The sequence below is a fragment of the Oncorhynchus nerka genome, linkage group LG25 (genome assembly GCF_034236695.1).
Source record: "Oncorhynchus nerka isolate Pitt River linkage group LG25, Oner_Uvic_2.0, whole genome shotgun sequence".
Taxonomy (NCBI): domain Eukaryota; kingdom Metazoa; phylum Chordata; class Actinopteri; order Salmoniformes; family Salmonidae; genus Oncorhynchus; species Oncorhynchus nerka.
The window spans coordinates 20,172,101-20,192,219 of NC_088420.1; the positions used below are offsets into that span (position 1 = coordinate 20,172,101).

The window sequence follows — 20,119 nt, forward strand, 5'->3', positions numbered from 1 at the left end:
TTACATACACTAGCGTTGCTTTCTATTGGATTGGGTTGCATAAAAACACTCCGTGGGAAGCCACATGTTAAATGCAATGCTATTTCAACTTTGTCTGTAGGCAGGAAGGTTGGTCATTATGATTGGGGGAATTTGAGACAAAATATCTAAAGGATTTTGTTATTCAACAGACTTCCAAACATGAGTCTGTTGTAGACCCACTTCCTCTCTACTTACCTCATGTCAAAAACAAGTTATCCCTTTTTGGCCACATATGGCAGACATGCAGGACTTTTATTTTGACATGAGGTAAGCAGAGAGGAAGTGGGTCCCACATTTGGGAAGTCTAAGGGCCCTCACCTCCTGCCTGTAGGCTGTTTCTTTGATTTTGTGTTGTCTGCCATTTTGGTGGTTGAGTTGAGACATGCTTGATCAAGTGAACATATAGTTCAGGAGAGGGCTGAGCACACACCCTTGTGGGGCTCATGTGTTGAGGATCAACGGAGGTTGGCTACCTTCACCACCTGGAGTCGGCTCGCCAGGAAGTCGAGGACCCAATTGCACAGGGCGTGGTTCAGACCGGGCTTAGTGGTGAGCTTGGAGGTCACTATGGTGTTGAAAGCTGAGCTGTAGTTGAACAGCATTCTTACATAGGTATTCCTCTTGTCCAGATGGGATAGGGCAGTGTGCAGTGCAATGGCGATTGTGTCATCCATTGATTTGTTGGGGAGGAATGTAAATTGTAGTGGGTTTATAGTGGTGGTTAAGGTGGAGGTGATATGATCCTTAACTAGCCTCTGAAAGCACTTCATGATGACAGAAGTGAGTGCTACGGGGCGATAGTCATTTAGTTCAGTTAGGCTGCCTTTGCTTTCTTGGCTACATGAACAATGGTATACATTTTGGAGGAAGTGGGGGACAACCGACCTGGATGGGGAGCGATTGAATGTGTCCGCAAACACTTCAGCCAGCTGGTCTGCACATGCTCTGAGGACGCGGCTAGGGATGCCGTCTGGGCCGGCAGCCTTGCAAGGGTTAATGCGCTTAAATGTCTTAAATGCCATGGATAACGAGAGCTCACAGACTTCTTGAGGGGCGGTGGCCCCCATCACTAGCACTGAGTTTTCCTCAAAGCAGGCGAAGAAGGTGTTTAGCTGGTCCTGGAGCAAGGTGTCGGTGTCCTCGACGTGGCTGGTTTTTCCTTTATAATCCGTGATTGTCGGAACTCCCTGCCAAATACATGTCGTGTCTGAGCAGTTGAATTGCGACTCGACTTTGTCTCTGTACTGACGTTTTGGCTGTTTGATTGCCTTACAGAGGGCATAGTTGGACTGTTTGTACTCGTCCATGTTCCCAGTCACCTTACTGTGGTTAAATGCGGTGGTTCCTGCTTACAGTTTTGTGCAAATGCTTCCATCTATCCATGGTGTTTGGTTTGGATAAATTCTAATCGTCACAGTGGGTGGGGGCACAACTCCGTGAACGAGTCAGTGTATAACGTCAATGTTACTGAGGGAACCCAGAACATATTCCTGTCGTCATGATCAAAACAATGTTGAAGTATAAATTCTGATTGGTCAGACCAACGTTGAACAGTCCTTTTCACAGGTACTTCCTGTTTAAGTTTCTGCCAATAGGACGGAGGAGAAGAATGATGAGCGAGTAGCGCAGGCGATGTGTTGATAAAAATTCAGTTGAAATGTATTTAAATTCTGGCTTCCCATGGACTGTTTTTGTGCAACCCAATACAAGGCTACCCTGGGGTAGCAGGGTAGCCTAGTGGTTAGAGCGTTGGTCTAGTAACCGGAAGGTTGCAAGTTCAAACCCCCGAGCTGACAAGGTACAAATCTGTCGTTCTGCCCCTGAACAGGCAGTTAACCCACTGTTCCTAGGCCGTCATTGAAAATAAGAATTTGTTTCTGACTTGCCTAGTTAAATAAAGGTAAAATAAATAAAATACAATTGAAAGCAACGCTAGTGTAAATACACCCGCCTTGCTAAAATCCCATAGTACCCATCATTGTTTACTTAGTCATTGAAGCTCTTCTGGGTTTTTGTGAGTTGGGGTTCTTCCTTCTGGCTGATTCAGTTTCTCTATGGAGATATTCACATTTTAATGAGAATAGTTTAGTTCTCGCTACGGGCAGCTTCGAAAACACCACCATGAGGGGTTTAGGCAGAGCTGCATAATAAGCTGTTAACCTACTAACCTGTTGCCTTTTCAGTGTCGTATATGCTTACATGTTCAGCTTTCAAAGGGGATTGTGTAGCTCATTGAGGATAAAAGCATACATATTCTTATTTTTAGGGTTGCACATTTTGGGGAATATTCAGAGGTGGAAACTTTCCATGGGAATATAAGGGAATTAATGGAAATATATGCAAATTAATATTAATACTGTTTAAATGTTTGTTTTTTTGCATTGGATATATTTACCATATCATATGGAGACAGAAACATGAACCTTTTACCTAATCATAAGTGGACATAATGGCAAATGATTTAAATCCTTCCAATAGAAATAAAAACAACTATTTAGTTACGAATTTAACTTTAAGTTAGTTGACTCTTCACATGGGATGATTTCACTGAACAACAAAAGGGAATATTGAATGATCCCCAATGATCCATCACATCTCCCAAAAACGGTTTCAACATACATCTGTAAAATGATAGTCTAGAAACTAAAGCTTTGGTTGTCTTCCTCTCAGGCTTCTATGTCTTCTCCCTGGACCTCTTCAATGTCCACCTCTTGAACATCAGACTCTGAGGTCTCATCTTCACTGTCACTTTCCATCCATGTTGACGATGGCTCGTTGTCAGGCTCAAAAAGCCTCAAATTTGACCGGATGGCCATCAATTTTTCAACCCTTGTATTGGTCAGCCTGTTGCATGCTTTGGTGTGTGTGTTCCCAAACAAGGACCAGTTGCGCTCTGAGGCGGCTGATGTTGGTGGGATTTGGAGGATGATGGAGGCAACAGGGGAAAGCAGCCTCAGATCCAACAGCCTCAGATCCACAAAGTCCCTTCCACCAGGTGTCTGATGAGATATGTTGGCACAACTGCCATATTGCATCTCCATCCCAAAGCCCTTGCTTGGAAGTGTACTTTGCCAGACTGCCAAGAACCTTGCCCTCATCCAGGCCTAGGTGGCAAGACACGGTAGTGATGACACCATAGGCCTTGTTGATCTCTACACCAGACAGGATGCTCTTGCCAGCATGCTTGGGGTCCAACATGTACACTGCGGTGTGTATGGGCTTCAGGCAGAAGTCTTCATGCTTTTTGATGTATTTCAGAACTGCAGTTTCCTCTGCTTGGAGCAACAGTGAAGTGGGCAGGGCAGACTGTGATATGGCCATTTCTTGGAGAGACTCCTTCCCCTCCAGGAGACTGTCAAACATGATGACAACACCACCCCAACGGGTGTTGGTGGGCAGCTTCAATGTGGTGCTCTTATTCAAATCAAATTTTATTAGTCACATGCGCCTTTACAGAGTCAATGCGTGGGGCCACTGGCCAGCCGAGGTAGTATGTACATGTAGGTAGAGCCAATTAAAGTGACCATGCATAGATGACAACAGAGTTGCGGTGGGGCAGCCACCTGACTAGATGTCCTGGAGTCTTATGGCTTGGCGGTAGAAGCTGTCCAGAAGCCTCCTGGACCCAGACTGGCTTGTCGTGCAGCAGCAGAGAGAACAGTCCACGACCAGGGTGGCCGGAGTCCTCGACAACCCACTCTTCTCACTTTTCTTGGTGAGGTAGATTGCTGCTATAACTTGATGACCCTTCACGTACCTAACCATTTTCTTGGCTCTCTTGTAGGGTGTGTCCATTGTTTTCAGTGCCATGATATCCTTGAGGAGCAGATTCAATGCATGAGCAGCACAGCCAATGGGTGTTATGCGAGGGTAGGACTCCTCCACTTTAGACCAAGCAGCCTTCATGTTCGCAGCATTGTCTGTCACCAGTGCAAATACCTTCTGTGGGCCAGGATCATTGATGACTGCCTTCAGCTCATCTGCAATGTAGAGACCGGTGTGTCTGTTGTCCCTTGTGTCTGTGCTCTTGTAGAATACTGGTTGAGGGGTGGAGATGATGTAGTCAATTATTCCTTGCCCACGAACATTCGACCACCCATCAGAGATGATTGCAATACAGTCTGCTTTCTCTATGATTTGGTTGACCTTCACTTGAACTCTGTTGAACTCTGCATCCAGCAAATGAGTAGATAAAGCATGTCTAGTTGGAGGGGCGTATGTTGGGCAAAGAACATTCAGAAATCTCTTCCAATACACATTGCCTGTGCGCATCAGAGGTGAACCAGTTGCATATACAGCTTGAGCAAGACATTCATCAGCATTTCTCTGTCTACATTCCTCCATTGAGTCAAAAACACTTCTGATTCCAGGAGGACCATGAGCTGTTGCTATTGATAAGGTGTCTGATTCATCATTTTCACCTCGAATAAAATTAGCGGGACTTTTGTCAGAGGTTGCTTCTTGTGAGCGCTGAGGGAACTTGATGCACTTGGCCAGATGATTCTGCATCTTTGTTGCATTCGTCAGATATGATTTGGAACAGTATTTGCAAATATACACAGCTTTTCCTTCTACATTAGCTGCAGTGAAATGTCTTCACACATCAGATAGTGCCCGTGGCATTTTCCTGTAAAGATTGTAATTTTTTTGTTGTAAAAAAAACCCAAATACAATTCCATGTACAGATAAATAGTTAAGCAGTTCTATTAAACAACTCCTTTGTAAGATAAATGTTTTAAAATGAATTAACACCCAGTTAGCATGCTCAAGCAAGTTAAAACCCACATTGTAGCAAAAACTAACTAGCAGAAATGGGTAACAACTTCGAAATGATTCAAACACACTTTGCTGCAGGCTACTATTTAGTAGTTAACAAAAAACATGTATGTCATAAAATATATTCAACCACCCAGTATTGTAATCAAAACTTACCAGAAAGCTGTCTTAGTCCTTGGCTAAGACAGTGTAGTAGTGTGGGCTCTAGCATCTCATTTAGTGTGCAAGATCTTGAGAATCAGCTGTACATGTGATGGAAGAGTGCACAACACATGTGATTGAAGAATACACTGTGCATGCAGAGGGTTGCAATTCCATTGAATTGGGGATAGTTCAACCAAAATATTCCAGAAGACCTAGAATTGCCTTGTGTATCCCACAAAAAAAGGTTCACTGTTATAAGCTAAATTTTTGTTTGTTTGTTGATGAATTTAAGCAAGATTCCCAGGCTTAACTTCCCATGGAAAATTTCCGGGAAAATTTCTGACCCTTTGCAACCCTACTTCCTTTAAATATAAATTGGATGGTTATGTTAATGTACTGTAGGCTATGTGAATGACCTCATTTAGGCCTAAAAAATGAAGGCAGATCAACAAGCCTGACTAACCTCTGAATTGTAGAGTAATAGCCAAACATTCCTCACTCTGGTGATATATTCATGTTGAGACATTAGAGGCATGTAGCATTGTCCTGAGTCACACATAGTTAGACCATCGCAGGAGAAAGGTTTTTCCCAAGTGAGCCGCTGAGCTGTGCCTCAATGAAGCAGGTCAAAGAACAATGGTGTGGAGATTTCTTCGGTATAGCAGTTTAGGGAATTGTTATGTGAAGTCTTGTTCATCCGGGATGTTTATGGCAGATTCTGTGCTGTTTCTCTGGCTTGTCCTTGTACGATAATCCTCTTTCATGCAGGGAATTTTCAGTCTGGTGTCAGTCTCCTACGTATTCTAAAAAAATGTTCTTCAATATGTCATGGTAGGGTTTTAGCTTTTGTTTCACACTGTAATGTTCCTTAAGATGATGGACATGTATTATAGTGACTGTATCAAAGAAATCCAATGTCTCTGTTTTAGGTTTCCAAATCTGGTTCAGGCTTGTTGGCCGGTTAATGCATAGAGTTAAGAGGGTGAAACTTGAAGACGAAACAGAAGGTAGTTGGAAAAGGTGCGTAACTAATCTTGCATTCTACAGTGCTCATTTGGTCAAATGTGGCTTTAATGTGACATGTTGGACCTTTTTAACCTATACAACTAGCTGGTCTGACTGTTCTCATCGTTTACTTGTATTCAATACTCAGTTACATGTATGTACTTATATTCAGCTTTGTATCATGTTGTTGGTGACTTCTATTGTTATGGGTCAGTTATTCAGCTTTCAGAATGACTGCTGTAGATGAGCTCTCGGACAGCTCGGAGGTAGTGGAGATGGAGGATGTGCCCTCCCAGTTCTTTGTGGAGAAGCACTCGTGGGACGGCCTGCGGAACATCATCCATAGTAGCCGCAAGTACACGGGCATGGTCATCAACAAGGCCCCGCACGACTTCCAGTTTGTCCAGAGGCAGGACGAGTCAGGCCCATACTCCCATCGACTCTACTACCTTGGTGAGGTCACACCTCCACACCCTCACTGGAAATCCCATTATGGATTTTGAGGAGTCGTCATAATTCCTGTCAACAAACAGCACCGCAATGGTGACCGTACGGTGTATCATAATTAACTAATGTGAATAGGGGTGGGAAATGGAGGAATCTCATGTGTATATTTGATCTCTTTACTTGTGTGTGATTCCCTCTGCACCATTAATGTTAGAAGGTAGGCTATAGGGAACATTACAATGGGAAGAAACTCTTTAGGAACAACCTCAGAACAACCAATATCAGTGACAATATCCTTGAACTTTGTGGTTACACAGACAAAAGATAAACAGACTTAGCGATGCAAATATATTCTTTTCTTCCGCTTCATGTTCATTTAGGAATGCCCTATGGAAGTAGAGAAAACTCATTACTTTACTCAGAGATTCCCAAGAAGATTCGGAAAGAGGCCCTTCTGGTGTTGTCGTGGAAACAGATGCTAGATCACTTTCAGGTAATGAACCCTCAGCCCCTTCCGCTGGGCTCCCTTTTGCCACTTGTCGGATTTCTGGGAAATCTAAACATAAATGTTGTTCACCTCAAGAAGTTCGTCACACATTCACAAGGCATTTCTGCATGCATGTCCTCATCCACAGCACTGATGTGAACTATGTAGAGGATGACATACACGGGTCAGCTCAGTTGGCACCTAATGGAATACTACTGTACTTCTGACCTTTGGGAGTGCCTGTGTTTGTCTATGCTCTGTTTATGACACAGCCATCAATACTATGCCTCCCCAAAAAACATATTATCATTAATTTCCCCTGTAAACACGAGTGGCAAAATGAAGGTACCACTATTGTTGCCCAGAAAACCGCACTTTGGTTAAAGCCAAAACACGCTGGTGTTCATGCTAAGCTAACACTGCATCGCTGTCTCACTGTCTGGTACGTATCTTCCCTGACCATCAGGCCACCCCTCATCATGGGGTGTACTCCCGGGAGGAGGAGCTACTGAGGGAGAGAAAGCGTCTGGGGGTCTTTGGGATCACATCGTATGATTATCACGCCGAGAGCGGCCTTTTCCTGTTCCAGGCCAGCAACAGCCTGTTCTACTGTCGGGACGGAGGCCATAATGGCTTCATTGTGAGTATTATTAACACGACACAGCTCATATACCTTCCTGTTAAAGTTAGGATCATACTGTTGTTAACACAATACCGTTATCTTTGCATCTTGGTTATTTAGGTGGTCATGAAAGCAAAGTGTCATGAAAGCAAAGTCCTTCAAATATATGTACGGTAGTCCGAACTTGTACATTGTGAAAATGAAGAAGTGTGCAAAGTGCTCTGTGCGTTTTTAAAGGAAAGAATTGTTCAAAGTGCTCTGTACAGTCGTGGCCAAACGTTTTGAGAATGACACAAATATTAATTTTCACAAAGTCTGCTGCCTCAGTTTGTATGATGGCAATTTGCATATACTCTATAGAGTATGAAGAGTGATCAGATGAATTGCAATATCCCTCTTTGCCATGCAAATGAACTGAAAATCCCCCAAAAACATTTCCACTGCATTTCAACCCTGCCACAAAAGGACCAGCTGTCATCATGTCAGTGATTCTCTCGTTAACACAGGTGTGAGTGTTGACGAGGACAATGCTGGAGATCACTCTGTCATCCTGATTGAGTTCAAATAACAGACTGGATACTTCAAAAGGAGGGTGGTGCTTGGAATCATTGTTCTTCCTCTGTCAAACATGGTTACCTGCAAAGAAACACGTGCCGTCATCATTGCTTTGCACAAAAATGACTTCACAGGCAAGGATATTGCTGCCAGTAAGATTGCACTGAAATCAACCATTTATCTGATCATCAAGAACTTCAAGGAGAGCGGTTCAATTGTTGTTCAGCTGCAGGATCGGGGCACCACCAGTACAGAGCTTGCTCAGGAATGGCAGCAGGCAGGTGTGAGAGCATCTGCACGCACAGTGAGGCAAAGTATTTTGGAGGATGGCCTGGTGTCAAGAAGGGCAGCAAAGAAGCCACTTCTCTCCAGGACAACATCAGGGACAGACTGATATTCTGCAAACGGTACAGGGATTGGACTGCTGAGGACTGGGGTAAAGTCATTTTCTCTGATGAATCCCCTTTCCGAATGTTTGGGGCATCCGGAAAAAAGCTTGTCCGGAGAAGACAAGGTGAGCGCTACAATCAGTCCTGTGTCATGCCAACAGTGAAGCATCCTGAGACCATTCATGTGTGCGGTTGCTTCTCAGCCAAGGGAGTCTATGACTAGGAAACTCCCCAGACCTTAATCCCATTGAGAACGGGTGGACAAACAAACAACCCACAAATTCTGACAAACTCCAAGCATTGATTATGCAAGAATGAGTTTCCATCAGTCAGGATGTGGCCGAGAAGTTAATTGACAGCATGCCAGGGCAGATTGCAGAGGTCTTGAAAAAGAAGGGTCAACACTGCAACTATTGACTCTTTGCATCAACTTCATGTAATTGTCAATACAAGCATTTCATAAGTGCCAAAGGCTTTTAATTATACCTCAGTATTCCATAGTAACATCTGACAAAAATATCTAAAGACACTGAAGTAACTAACTTTGGAAATTAATATTTGTGTCATTCTCAACTTTTGGCCACGACTGTACATTGCTAAAGTGAAGTATACAAAGTGCCTTATACACTTCTAAAATAAAGAAGTGTACCAAGTGGTCACCTACAAGTGTTTGTGATAGAAAAGTCTTTGACATGTAGGCACTCTGGTAACCAACCTGTCTGTTGCATGGTAACTTCTATACCTGAAAGTCTGTGCGATGTTTAGCAGGCGTCCCCCATGAAGCCTGTAGAGATTAAGACCCAATGCTCAGGCACTCGAATGGACCCCAAGATCTCCCCAGGCGACCCCACCTTCATGGCCTTCATCAATAGCAACGACCTGTGGGTGGCCAGCATCGAGACTGGGGAGGAGAGGAGACTCACCTACTGCCATAAAGGTTGGCACAAATGATGTATAGCAATGGTCACCAACCTTTACTGAATCAAGATCACTTTCTGAGTCAAAATTCAAGCTGAGATCTACCTCTCAGATAAAAAAAACAACTTCAGTTTTTGCAACATTAACCATATAAAAACAGTTATATAGCAATGAGGTTTGTGCAGTATGCTATAGGCCCAATACAATATTCAACATTTTAGATATATGATCACACGTAATTGATCATTTGTTGTATTACTTGTGAAGCACAATTTTTTTTACTGGACTGAAGGCCTGCATCTGATGGTCAGTGTGAGGGGAGGGAGGGTAGTGATGGGTGTTCTGAGTCTTTTCGGTGAGCTGGCTCATTTGGCTCCATTCACGTAAAAGAGACTGCTTATTTGGCTCCCAAACTGCTCTTTGTTCAAAATGCTTAAAAAACGACCTAGAACCATGAACAAATGTACTATCTCCAATGTAAAGCCCAAAAGGTAGGAGACCATTATGTCAGATTGTGAAATGCGTGTTCAAGTACATTTTTACCTGGACAAATCGTTAGATGGCCTGCCAAAAAATAGGTTGTTTTTTTTACGATAAAAAAAGGCTAATATTCACTGTTTGCAAAAAAGACTGTTCAATGCATGGCTGAGCACGTATAGCGTAGAGTAGGCCTAGGCTATATCAGATAACCTACCTACCTTTCTTTGGACAGAATTTATTTTTTGGCTTTTTATAAACACATTTCCTGTTATTCTACTACACTTTACATGACTAGAGGCATTGGCAGAATCTTTTTTAGTACAACAAATTACCAATAGCCTTCTTTACTGACAAACATATCAATAAAAATTATGTCCATATAAATAGGCCTACAAGAAGGGGAGACACAAACAGAATATAACATCCATCTAAACGGGAGGAGGAAATTGTCCAAAAACATACTTTGCACTGACCCAACAATGATAAAGAGTGAATATGCGGCCATATGCACCCTCACCAATTAATTTGAGAATTTTGATAACTCAGACAGATTTAGTCTTTTCATTGCTTTCTCATTACATCAATAACCATTTGCTTTCCAAACTATGTTTTCCTGTGATTGTATTTTAAAATATTGCGACATGCCTGGCTGGGCCTCTACTTTTCACTGACAGTCGCAACACAACAATCATCTTCCCATATTGTGCATGCTGCCTTTCCTTCTGACTGTAGGCAATGCTAATGATCCTCTGTGGCCAAATCATGCTTTAGTAGCCTATTTTGAATGATTTTATTTCTGTATAATAGACAGGAGTAGGCTAATCATGAGCTATATAATTTGGGCAAATTTAATTCAATTTATTTAGAGAGCTTAGCTTCCCCTAGCTTGATGAATGAGCCCCTTATGCATGGGATTATATACGTGTGTGTCTTCTCGAAATAAACTAAATAAATTGAGCCTAGGCTACAATACAACACAGTAAGCATAACATTTTATATGTTTGTTTCATAATTATCACAGTTAAAATCGGAGAGCAACATTAAAGTCCACAAAGCATATTATTACAGTTGCATAACCTAGGCTACACAGCATGGTCACAATATTGATTCAGGAGGACCATGGACAGATACCATCCAGACAGCCTACGCAAAGAAAACAAGAGCGCGGCCTCCGCCATTTCAGCACTACCAGCTGCCTGGACAGCCTCTCCAGCGGACGAGCGTTAGGCCTTATGCTGTTACAAAAAGTGTCATCATGGCTTATCTTAATGCTTTTGTTCCTAATTTTCCAAGCAGTGAAATCTGCAACTATGTCCTTGAAATCAAGTGCTTTGAGTAGATAATTCCCAAGAGCCATAAGATTAAAATGTTTGTCTTTTCCTGTCCCATTGTTGATTAGTCTGTTTTTGACGAGCAAGCTTTGAAAAGCACCACTGGTCTGATGCATAGGTAACGGGTAAAGTCAAGAATATTCGCAAGGCAATGTCAACATTGTGAAAGACTGCTTGTAGATTGCTCTGTTAGAACATGTGAAGCAATTTCCCCCCCTACTTTTAATACATTCTTTAAACTGGACAATTTCATCTGGAAAATCATGTTGCAAGTCAGATTGATATTTACTTTGAAGGTTGTAGGTCTTATGTTGAAAGTGAAGGTATATTGTTAAATCCAAAGCAGTTGTTTAGCTCTTTGTATGACTCATACCTCCTATCCAACTCATCAATAAGTGCGTCAATCACAACGGTGAACACAAACAGCAAATTTCTGCTAAACTGTCATTGATTAACGACAGTCAGGCTCTGCCTCTTACGACTCATCAGCGTGTTTTTGTCATCTTCTCAGTTGTGTTAGGTCTGTAAAGCGTTAGAACGCTTGGCGACATGTCCTTTCCTTTTGCTTCAAAGCTATCAAACTGATCCCGGAGCACAGCCACAATCTCTAAAGGAGGCCACCAAACGAACACCCTTAGACAGGTCCAGTTGGTCTACCTTAAGTGTAGTGCTTGTATTCTGAAAACGTTGGAGTATTGTGTTTCACAAGTTAAAGAGAAAGTTATTTCAAGTTTATCCATTTGGGTGTAGTGGTAGAGCCATGTTAGATTTTCATCCTCAGATAATTCTAGAAGAGACTGACTAACATTGGCATAATTGAGGCATAATGCTTTTGTTGATTGTGCATGGGCAGGCCACCTCATACCGGAAAAGGATTTTAGGGTTTCAATTAGACTGTTTTCATTTGGTTCTAAACCTGATATCGCAGTCTGCCACGCCAGGTAGATTTGGAGCAAAAGTTAAATATTGACTGCACAGGGCCTCCCAAGTGGTGCAGCGGTCTAGGCTTGAGGCGTCACTACAGCCCAGGGTTCGATCCCAGGCTGTGTCATAGCCGGCTGTGACTGGGAGACCCATGAGGCGGCGCACAATTGGCCCAGCCATCGTCTGGCTTAGGGGAGGGTTTGGCCGGCTGGGATTTCCTTGTCCCATCGCGCTGTAGCGACTCTTTGTGGCGTGCTGACTTCGGTCACCAGCAAGACAGTGTTTCCTCCGACACATTGGTGCGGCTGGTTTCCGGGTTAAGCGAGCAGTGTTTCAAGAAGCAGTTCGGCTTGGCAGCGTTGTGTTTCAGAGGACACATGGCTCTCGACCTTCGCCTCACCCGAGTCCGTAGGGTAGTTGCGGCGATGGGACAAGACTGTAACTACCAATTTGAATATCACAAAAAAGGGGTAAAAGTAATAAAATATATTGACTGCACAAACGTTAAACACTAATCTGTCTCAAGGCAGCAGTTCACAGTATTTACCCCAACCAAATGCAGAGTACAGTTGAAGTCGAAAGTTTACATACACTTAGGTTGAAGTCATTAAAACTCGTTAACAAACGATAGTTTTAGCAAGTCGGTTAGGACATCTACTTTGTGCATGACAAGTCATTTTTGCAACAATTGTTTACAGAGATTATTTCTCTCATAAATCATTATCACAATTCCAGTGGGTCAGAAGTTTAAATACACTGAGTTGACTGTGCCTTTAAACAGCTTGGAAATTTCCAGAAAATGTCATGGCTTTAGAATCTTCTGATAGGCTAATTGATGTTATTTGAGTCAATTGGAGGTGTACCTGTAGATGTATTTCAAGGCATACCTTCAAACTCAGTGCCTCTTTACTTGACATCATGGGAAAATCAAAAGAAATCAGCCAAGACCTCAGGAAAAACAATTGTAGACCTGCACAAGTCTGGTTCATCCTTGGGAGCAATTTCCAAACGCCTGAAGGTACCACGTTCATCTGTACAAACAATAGTACGCAGGTATAAACACCATGGGACCACGCAGCCGTCATACCACTCAGGAAGGAGACGTATTCTTTCTCCGGGAGATGAATGTACTTTGGTGCGAAAATCACAAATCAATCCTAGAACAACAGCAAAGGACCTTGTGAAGATGCTGGAGGAAACGGGTACAAAAGTATCTATATCTACAGTAAAACGAGTCCTATATCGACATAACCTTAAAGGCCGCTCAGCAAGGAAGAAGCCACAGCTCCAAAACCGCCGTGAAAAAGCCAGACTACTGTTTGCAACTGCACATGGGGACAAACATTGTACTTTTTTGAGAAATGTTCTTTGGTCTGATGAAACAAAAATATAACTGTTTGGCCATAATGACCATCGTTATGTTTGGAGGAAAAGGGGGAGGCTTGCAAGCCGAACAACACAATCCCAACCGTGAAGCACAGGGGTGGCAGCATCATGTTGTGGGGGTGCTTTGCTGCAGGAGGGACTGGTGCACTTCACAAAATAGATGGCGTCATGAGGAAGAAAAATTATGTGCATATATATTGAAGCAAAATCTCAAGACATCAGTCAGGCAGGAAGTTAAAACTTGGTCGCAAATGGGTCTTTCAAATGGACAATGACCCCAAGCATACTTCCAAAGTTGTGGCAAAATGGCTTAAGGACAACAAAGTTGAGGTATTGGAGTGGCCATCACAAGGCCCTGACCTCAAGCCTATAGAACATTTGTGGGCAGAACTGAAAAAGCATGTGTGAGCAAGGAGGCCTACAAACCTGACTGTTACACCAGCTCTGTCAGGAGGAGTGGGACAGAATTCCAATTTATTGTGGGAAGCTTGTGGAAGGCTACCCAAAACATTTGACCCAAGTTAAACAATTTGAAGGCAATGCTACCAAATATTAATTGTGTATGTTAACTTCTGACCCACTGGGAATGTTATGAAAGAAATAAAAGCTGAAATAAATAATTCTCTCTACTATTATTCTCACATTTCACATTCTTAAAATAAAGTGGTGATCCTAACTGACCTAAGACAGGGAATTTTTACTAGCATTAAAAAATGTCAGGAATTGTAAAAAAACGGAGTTTAAATGTATTTCGCTAAGGTGAATGGTAACTTCCGACTTCAACTGCATGTGCAGCATGGGTTGATCTCTCATATGCTTAATTGCAGGCGTTTGGTTGCCCTTTGTATTGTGCAGAAGAGAAAAAAAGTCCGTTTGGGTATTTTCTGGTTTAAGTTCTTGGTCCTGCTGCTTTTTTTCTGTATTTTATATTCTGGGCCCCACACAGGCCATCATTTTCAGTAGGCAGGCTAGCTAACAAGATCTTTGTAACCGAGTACATGTCATGCCATATTTGGGAACAGCTTTCTGATTGGAATATGAAAGACACATGACTCACACAATTGACCAGTTGCATTTATTTATTTTGCAGTATATGTTTTTTAAATAATTCAGTTACCCATTCAAGGCAGAGCCTCTCAGTTACCCACGTGGGCCCACTACCTCCTCTCCTCTCCCATGGTGGTTGCAGTAAAAAAAAATATATATATATATATACGCTATATTACATGTTTTACTTATTTTGTTTTGCTGCCTCTTGGGCCCAGCGGCTTCAGCCCCGGTAAGCCACTACGTTAATTCGGCCCTGCTCACAGTATCAACTTTGCTTTACTTTTATTTTTTATTTTTTGTCTTTGGCTCGAGGAAACTGTGCTGGCACGATGATCCGAGCTATCTGATTGGCCAACAGTAGGCATATATACTATCAACAGCGCGAAACGAATAAATAAAACAAATAGGAACGCAAGGCTTCATCGCTGTTTTCTTTACAGAAATGTTTGGTGATTGACTAGGGGCGCGTTCGTAAATTCGCTCTGGCTATTTACTCCGATTTCAGAGCACTCTCGTCTGAGTGCACAAGAGCGCAGAATAACGGATTAATTTACGAACGCTTAGCACCCGTTGAAAATGACCGGTGTCGGTAAACGTTGGCAAAAAACGTATTTAAATTGTTGCCAGCAGCACAGTTAGTCACCAACGCTCTGGATAGCACGATAACAGAAAAATGGTCAGAGTGAGGTGTTATCTCATTTGTGTCTGGAAGTAGCTAGCCAACGTTAGCTTGGGTGCTTGACTGCCATTGTGGGGTCAGAACGCTCGGATCAACTCTACTCCTCGGCCAGAGCCTCCAAGTGTGCGCTCTGAACACTCCCAGAGCGGAGCGCTCTGAATTTACGAACGCACACTCTGGCACTCCAGACTAGTAACTGAAAAGTTGCAAGTTCAAAACCACGAGCTGACAAGGTAAAAATCTGTTGTTCTGTTCCTGAACAAGGCAGTTAACCCACTGTTCCTAGGCCGTCATTGAAAATAAGAATTTGTTCTTAACTAACTTGCCTAGTTAAATAAAGGTAAAACAAAATATATTTTAACATTTATTTCACCTTTATTTAACTAGGTAGGCTAGTTGAGAACAAGTTCCCATTTGCAACTGCGACCTGGCCAAGATAAAGCGTTGCAATTCGACACATACAACAACACAGAGTTACATATGGAATAAACAAAACATACAGTCAATAATACAGTAGAACAAAAGAAAACAAAAAGTCTATATACAGTGAATGCAAATGAGGTAAGTTAAGGAAATAAATAGGCCATGGTGAAGTAATTACAATATAGCAATAAACACTGGAATGGTAGATTGGCAGAAGATGAATGTGCAGGTGGAGATACTGGGGTGCAAAGGAGCAAAATAAATAAATACCAGTATGGGGATGAGGTAGGTAGATAGATGGGCTGTTGGGCTATGTACAGCTGCAGTGATCTGTAAGCTGCTCTGACAGCTGTTGCTTAAAGCTAGTGAGGGAGATGTGAGTCTCCAGCTTCAGAGATTTTTTGCGATTCGTTCCAGTCATGGGCAGCAAAGAACTGGAAGGAAAGAAGACCAAAGGAGGAATTGGCTTTGGGGGTGACCAGTGAGATATATCTGCTGGAGTGCGTGCTACGATATATATGATGTGCAAATATACTAGCAAGAGTTTTCTTTAAAATAGTATCCTGTAGTGTTGATGACCAATTTTGTTATTATTTTAATCTTTTAAATTAAGGTTGTTAATAAAAGGACATCATCTTTTAACGTAAAATGGAAAGCAGAGAGCATTCTCCTGACAGTGCATCCTTCTCTACCTTTTCTTAGGGATGAATAATGTGAAGGAGGACCCCAAGTCTGCAGGCATTGCCACCTTTGTAATCCAGGAGGAGTTTGACCGCTTCACGGGCTACTGGTGGTCGCCAGCTGCTCCTGAAGGTTAGTCTTTTCTGGATGGTTTTTGTGATGCTTGTCCTTTTGTTTCCTTTCCCTCTACCAGAGATGTAGCTTTTGACTGAACAGGGACTCCTGATTTCTCTTTATCTTATCAATAAAATGCATTTTGTTTTTCATTACTACTGTAAGTTTAATCATTTAAAAAAGCTTAGTTAAATCTTACTGGATTGTTGAAGACATGAAACCAGGTTAGGCTACTCAAACACAAAGCACATAGTGGTGGAAAAAGTACCCAGTTGTCATACATGGGTAGAAGTAAAGATGCCTTAATGGAAAATGACTAAAGTAAAGGTTAGTCACCCAGTAAAATACTACTTGAGTAAAAGTCTAAAAGTATTTGTTATTAAATATAGTTAACTATCAAAAATAAATGGTATTGGTAAAACATACTTAAGTATCAAAAGTACAAAACATTTCAAATGTCTTGTATTAAACAAATAGCTAGGGGCACATTAGCTAGGGGCACATTCCAAAACTCAGACATAATTTACAAATGAAGCATGTGTTTAGTGAGTCTGCCAGATCAGAAGCAGTAGTGATGACCAGGGATGTTCTCTTTTTAAGCGTGTGAAATAGACCATTTTCCTGTTTTGCTAAGCATTCAAAATATTACGAGTACTTTTGGGTGTCAGGGAATATGTAAGGAGTAAGAAGTACATTATTTTCTCTAGGAATGTAGTGAAGTAAAAGTTGCAAAAATATAAATAGTAAAATACAGATACCCAAAAAAACTTTAGCACATACTTGCTTTTGAATAAAATGGTCAACTCAATAAGTTTCTCTTTCAGACCCAGATGGGGGGAAGACCCTCCAGTTACTGTATGAGGAGGTGGATGAGTCAGAGGTGGAGTTAATTCACGTTCCCTCCCCAGCCCTGGAGGAGCGCAAGGCTGATGTTTACAGATACCCCCGCACAGGTCCGCTCTCACCCTCATCCCCACCCCAAATCGCCTTTTAAGTATTAGTAGTACTGATTCATAACTTTTTATTGAACTGTATTGGCTACTATCTACATTTTCATGTGACTATTGTGGCTAAGCAGAGTTGGATTTTATACTTCAATATACAGTACCAGTCAAGAGTTTGCAAACACCTACTCTTTCAATAGTTTTTCTTGATTTGTATTATTTCCTACATTGTACAATAATAGCAAAGACATTAACTATGAAATAACATATGGAATCATGTAGTAAGCTAAAAAGTGTGAAACAAATCAAAATATATTTTAGATTCTTCAAAGTAGCCACCCTTTGCCTTGATGACAGCCTTGCACACTCTTGGTATTCTCTTAACCAGCTTCACATGGAATGCTTTTCCAACAGTCTTGAAGGAGTTCCCATATATGCTAAGCTAGGGCTGGGCGATATGGCCAAAATATTATATCATGGTATTTTTTTGTTTTTGAAAAGTAAAAGTTCTACATGATCCAAGGGTGGCAGCACATACATTCTAAGTGAGTCTTTCTCCATTCTGATTGTTTTATACTGTTCAATTAAACTTCAACCAAAACAAATTTCAGCACTTTTATCATTTCTGCATTTCCTGCACTCAATTGCAGTGGTGGAAAAAGTACCCATTTGTCATACTTGAGTAAAAGTAAAGGTACCTTAATAGAAAATGACACAAGTAAAAGTGAGTCACCCAGTAAAATACTACTTGAGTAAAAGTATTTGGTTTGAAATATACTTAAGTATCAAAACTACATGTAATTGATAATGTACTTAAGTAAAAATCATTTAAAATTCCTTATATTAAGCAAACCAGATGGCACCATTTTCTTGTTTTTTTATATTTACAGATAGCCAGGGGCATACCAACACTCAGACATAATTTACAAACAAAGCATTTGTGTTTAGTGAGTCCTCCAGATCAGAGGCAGTAGATGACCAGGGATGTTCTCTTGACAAGTGCGTGAATTGGACCATTGTCCTGTCTTGCTAAGCATTCAAAATGTAACGAGTACTTTTAGATGTCAGGGAAAATGTATGGAGTAAAAAGTACAGTATATTCTTTAGGAATGTAGTGAAGTACAAGTTGTCAAAAATAGTAAAGTACACATACCAAAAAAAATGATTTAAGTAGTACTTGAAAGTATTTTTACTTAAGTACTTTACACCACTGCTCAATTGACAATTTCGCACTGCCACACTGTAGGGCTGCACGATATGGGCAAATAATCTAGGACTTATTTTTTACCAATTGCGATTTGACTTAAGAAGTAGAGCAAAACTGTTGGAATCATGGAAATAGAATGTCTATTCTAATTCTATAGTTAGACTATAATGGTGTGCACTTTGAATAGTGTTTGAGATGACGGCAAATTAAAATGCCAGGGAGGTGTTATTGGGACAGGGTAGGAACCAAAGTGTTTATAAGTGTTTCCTAGGGGATCCTACAAGCTTTAAATACATTGCATGTTTTCTCTTAGCTACTTCATGTAGCTAACATATTCCTGCTTTGCATATTCCTCTTTGATTTGGAAGATACTGTTGCACAAACAACATGCTGATTTAGGTCTACACCATCACTGGTATTATCAGGCCGTATTAGCTAGCTACATTTGCTCTTACTCAGTACATCTCACTAGCTAGCTATTAGTATTAGCGGCTAACATTTAATATCTCACAAGATTCAGGGCAACTTGCTAAGTGAAGACTAACTAGCTGTTTGTTGATGTAAGAAACACAAACTAATAGTGTCATTATAGAATGCTAGTGGATTTATATTAAGCTGCAAAGTGAAACCGGCATTCTTGTCATCATCAGCATTGTTGTATGTGCTGCATTGACCATGCAGACTGAGCGCAAGTGTGTCGTGGTTGAGGAACATCAAATGCGCTCCTTGAGTGAAAGGGGGTGTGGCTAAGTCTGTGGAAAGTGGCACGGAGAGAAAGAGCAGAGAGATGACTCAAGTAGCTAAGTAAACTATACAAATTGATATTACACATGGCGTATCACATTTAACAAACCAAATCACTGCAGAATGCTGTGGTAGCCATGTTGGTTAAGTGTGCCTTGAATTCTAAATAAATCATGACCTGTCACCTGCAAAGTACCATCACACCACCACCTCCATGCTTCACGGTGGGAACCACACATGCAGAGATCATCCGTTCACCTACTCTGCGTCTCGCAAAGACTAGACGGTTGGACCTAAATTCTCAAATTTGGACTCATCAGAGCAAAGGACAGATTTCCACCGGTCTAATGTCCATTACTCGTTTTTCTTGGCCCAAGAAAGTCTCTTCTTTTTGGTGTCCTTTTAGCAGTTGTTTCTTTGCAGCAATTCAACCAAGAAAGCCTGATTCACACAGTCTCCTCTGAACAGTTGATGTTGAGATGGGTCTGTTACTTGAACTCTGAAGCATTTATTTGGGCTGCAATTTCTGTGGCTGGTAACTCTGGAGTCTTCCATTCCTGTGTCGGTCCTCATGAGAGCCAGTTTCATCATAGCGCTGGATGGTTTTTGCGACTGCACTTGACACTTTCAAAGTTATTGAAATGTTATGTATTGACTGACCTTCATGTCTTAAAGTAATGGACTGTCGCTTCTCTTTGCTTATTTGAGATGTTCTTGATGTAATATGAACTTGGTCTTTTACCAAATAGGGATATCTTCTGTATACCACCCCTACCTTGTCACAACACAACT

The 20,119-nt window shown here is 41.6% G+C and overlaps 1 protein-coding gene across 4 annotated transcripts in view; it reads left to right on the forward strand.

Annotated features, from left to right (window-relative positions):
* Window positions 1–20,119, forward strand: part of LOC115109171 (dipeptidyl peptidase 9) — a 29,309-nt gene that overhangs the window by 1,167 nt on the left and 8,023 nt on the right. For 2 of the 4 annotated variants that reach the window (XM_029633811.2, XM_029633812.2), the window contains exons 2-8: window positions 5,871–5,961; window positions 6,161–6,399; window positions 6,774–6,886; window positions 7,347–7,520; window positions 9,212–9,383; window positions 16,340–16,450; window positions 17,257–17,385. In XM_029633811.2, coding sequence (XP_029489671.1) covers window positions 5,906–5,961; window positions 6,161–6,399; window positions 6,774–6,886; window positions 7,347–7,520; window positions 9,212–9,383; window positions 16,340–16,450; window positions 17,257–17,385 — 994 coding nt within the window. In that variant the 5' untranslated portion in view covers window positions 5,871–5,905. Of the gene's footprint in view, window positions 1–5,870; window positions 5,962–6,160; window positions 6,400–6,773; window positions 6,887–7,346; window positions 7,521–9,211; window positions 9,384–16,339; window positions 16,451–17,256; window positions 17,386–20,119 lie in introns of those variants that run through there. The other 2 variants (XM_029633813.2, XM_029633814.2) reach the window with 2 other exon arrangements.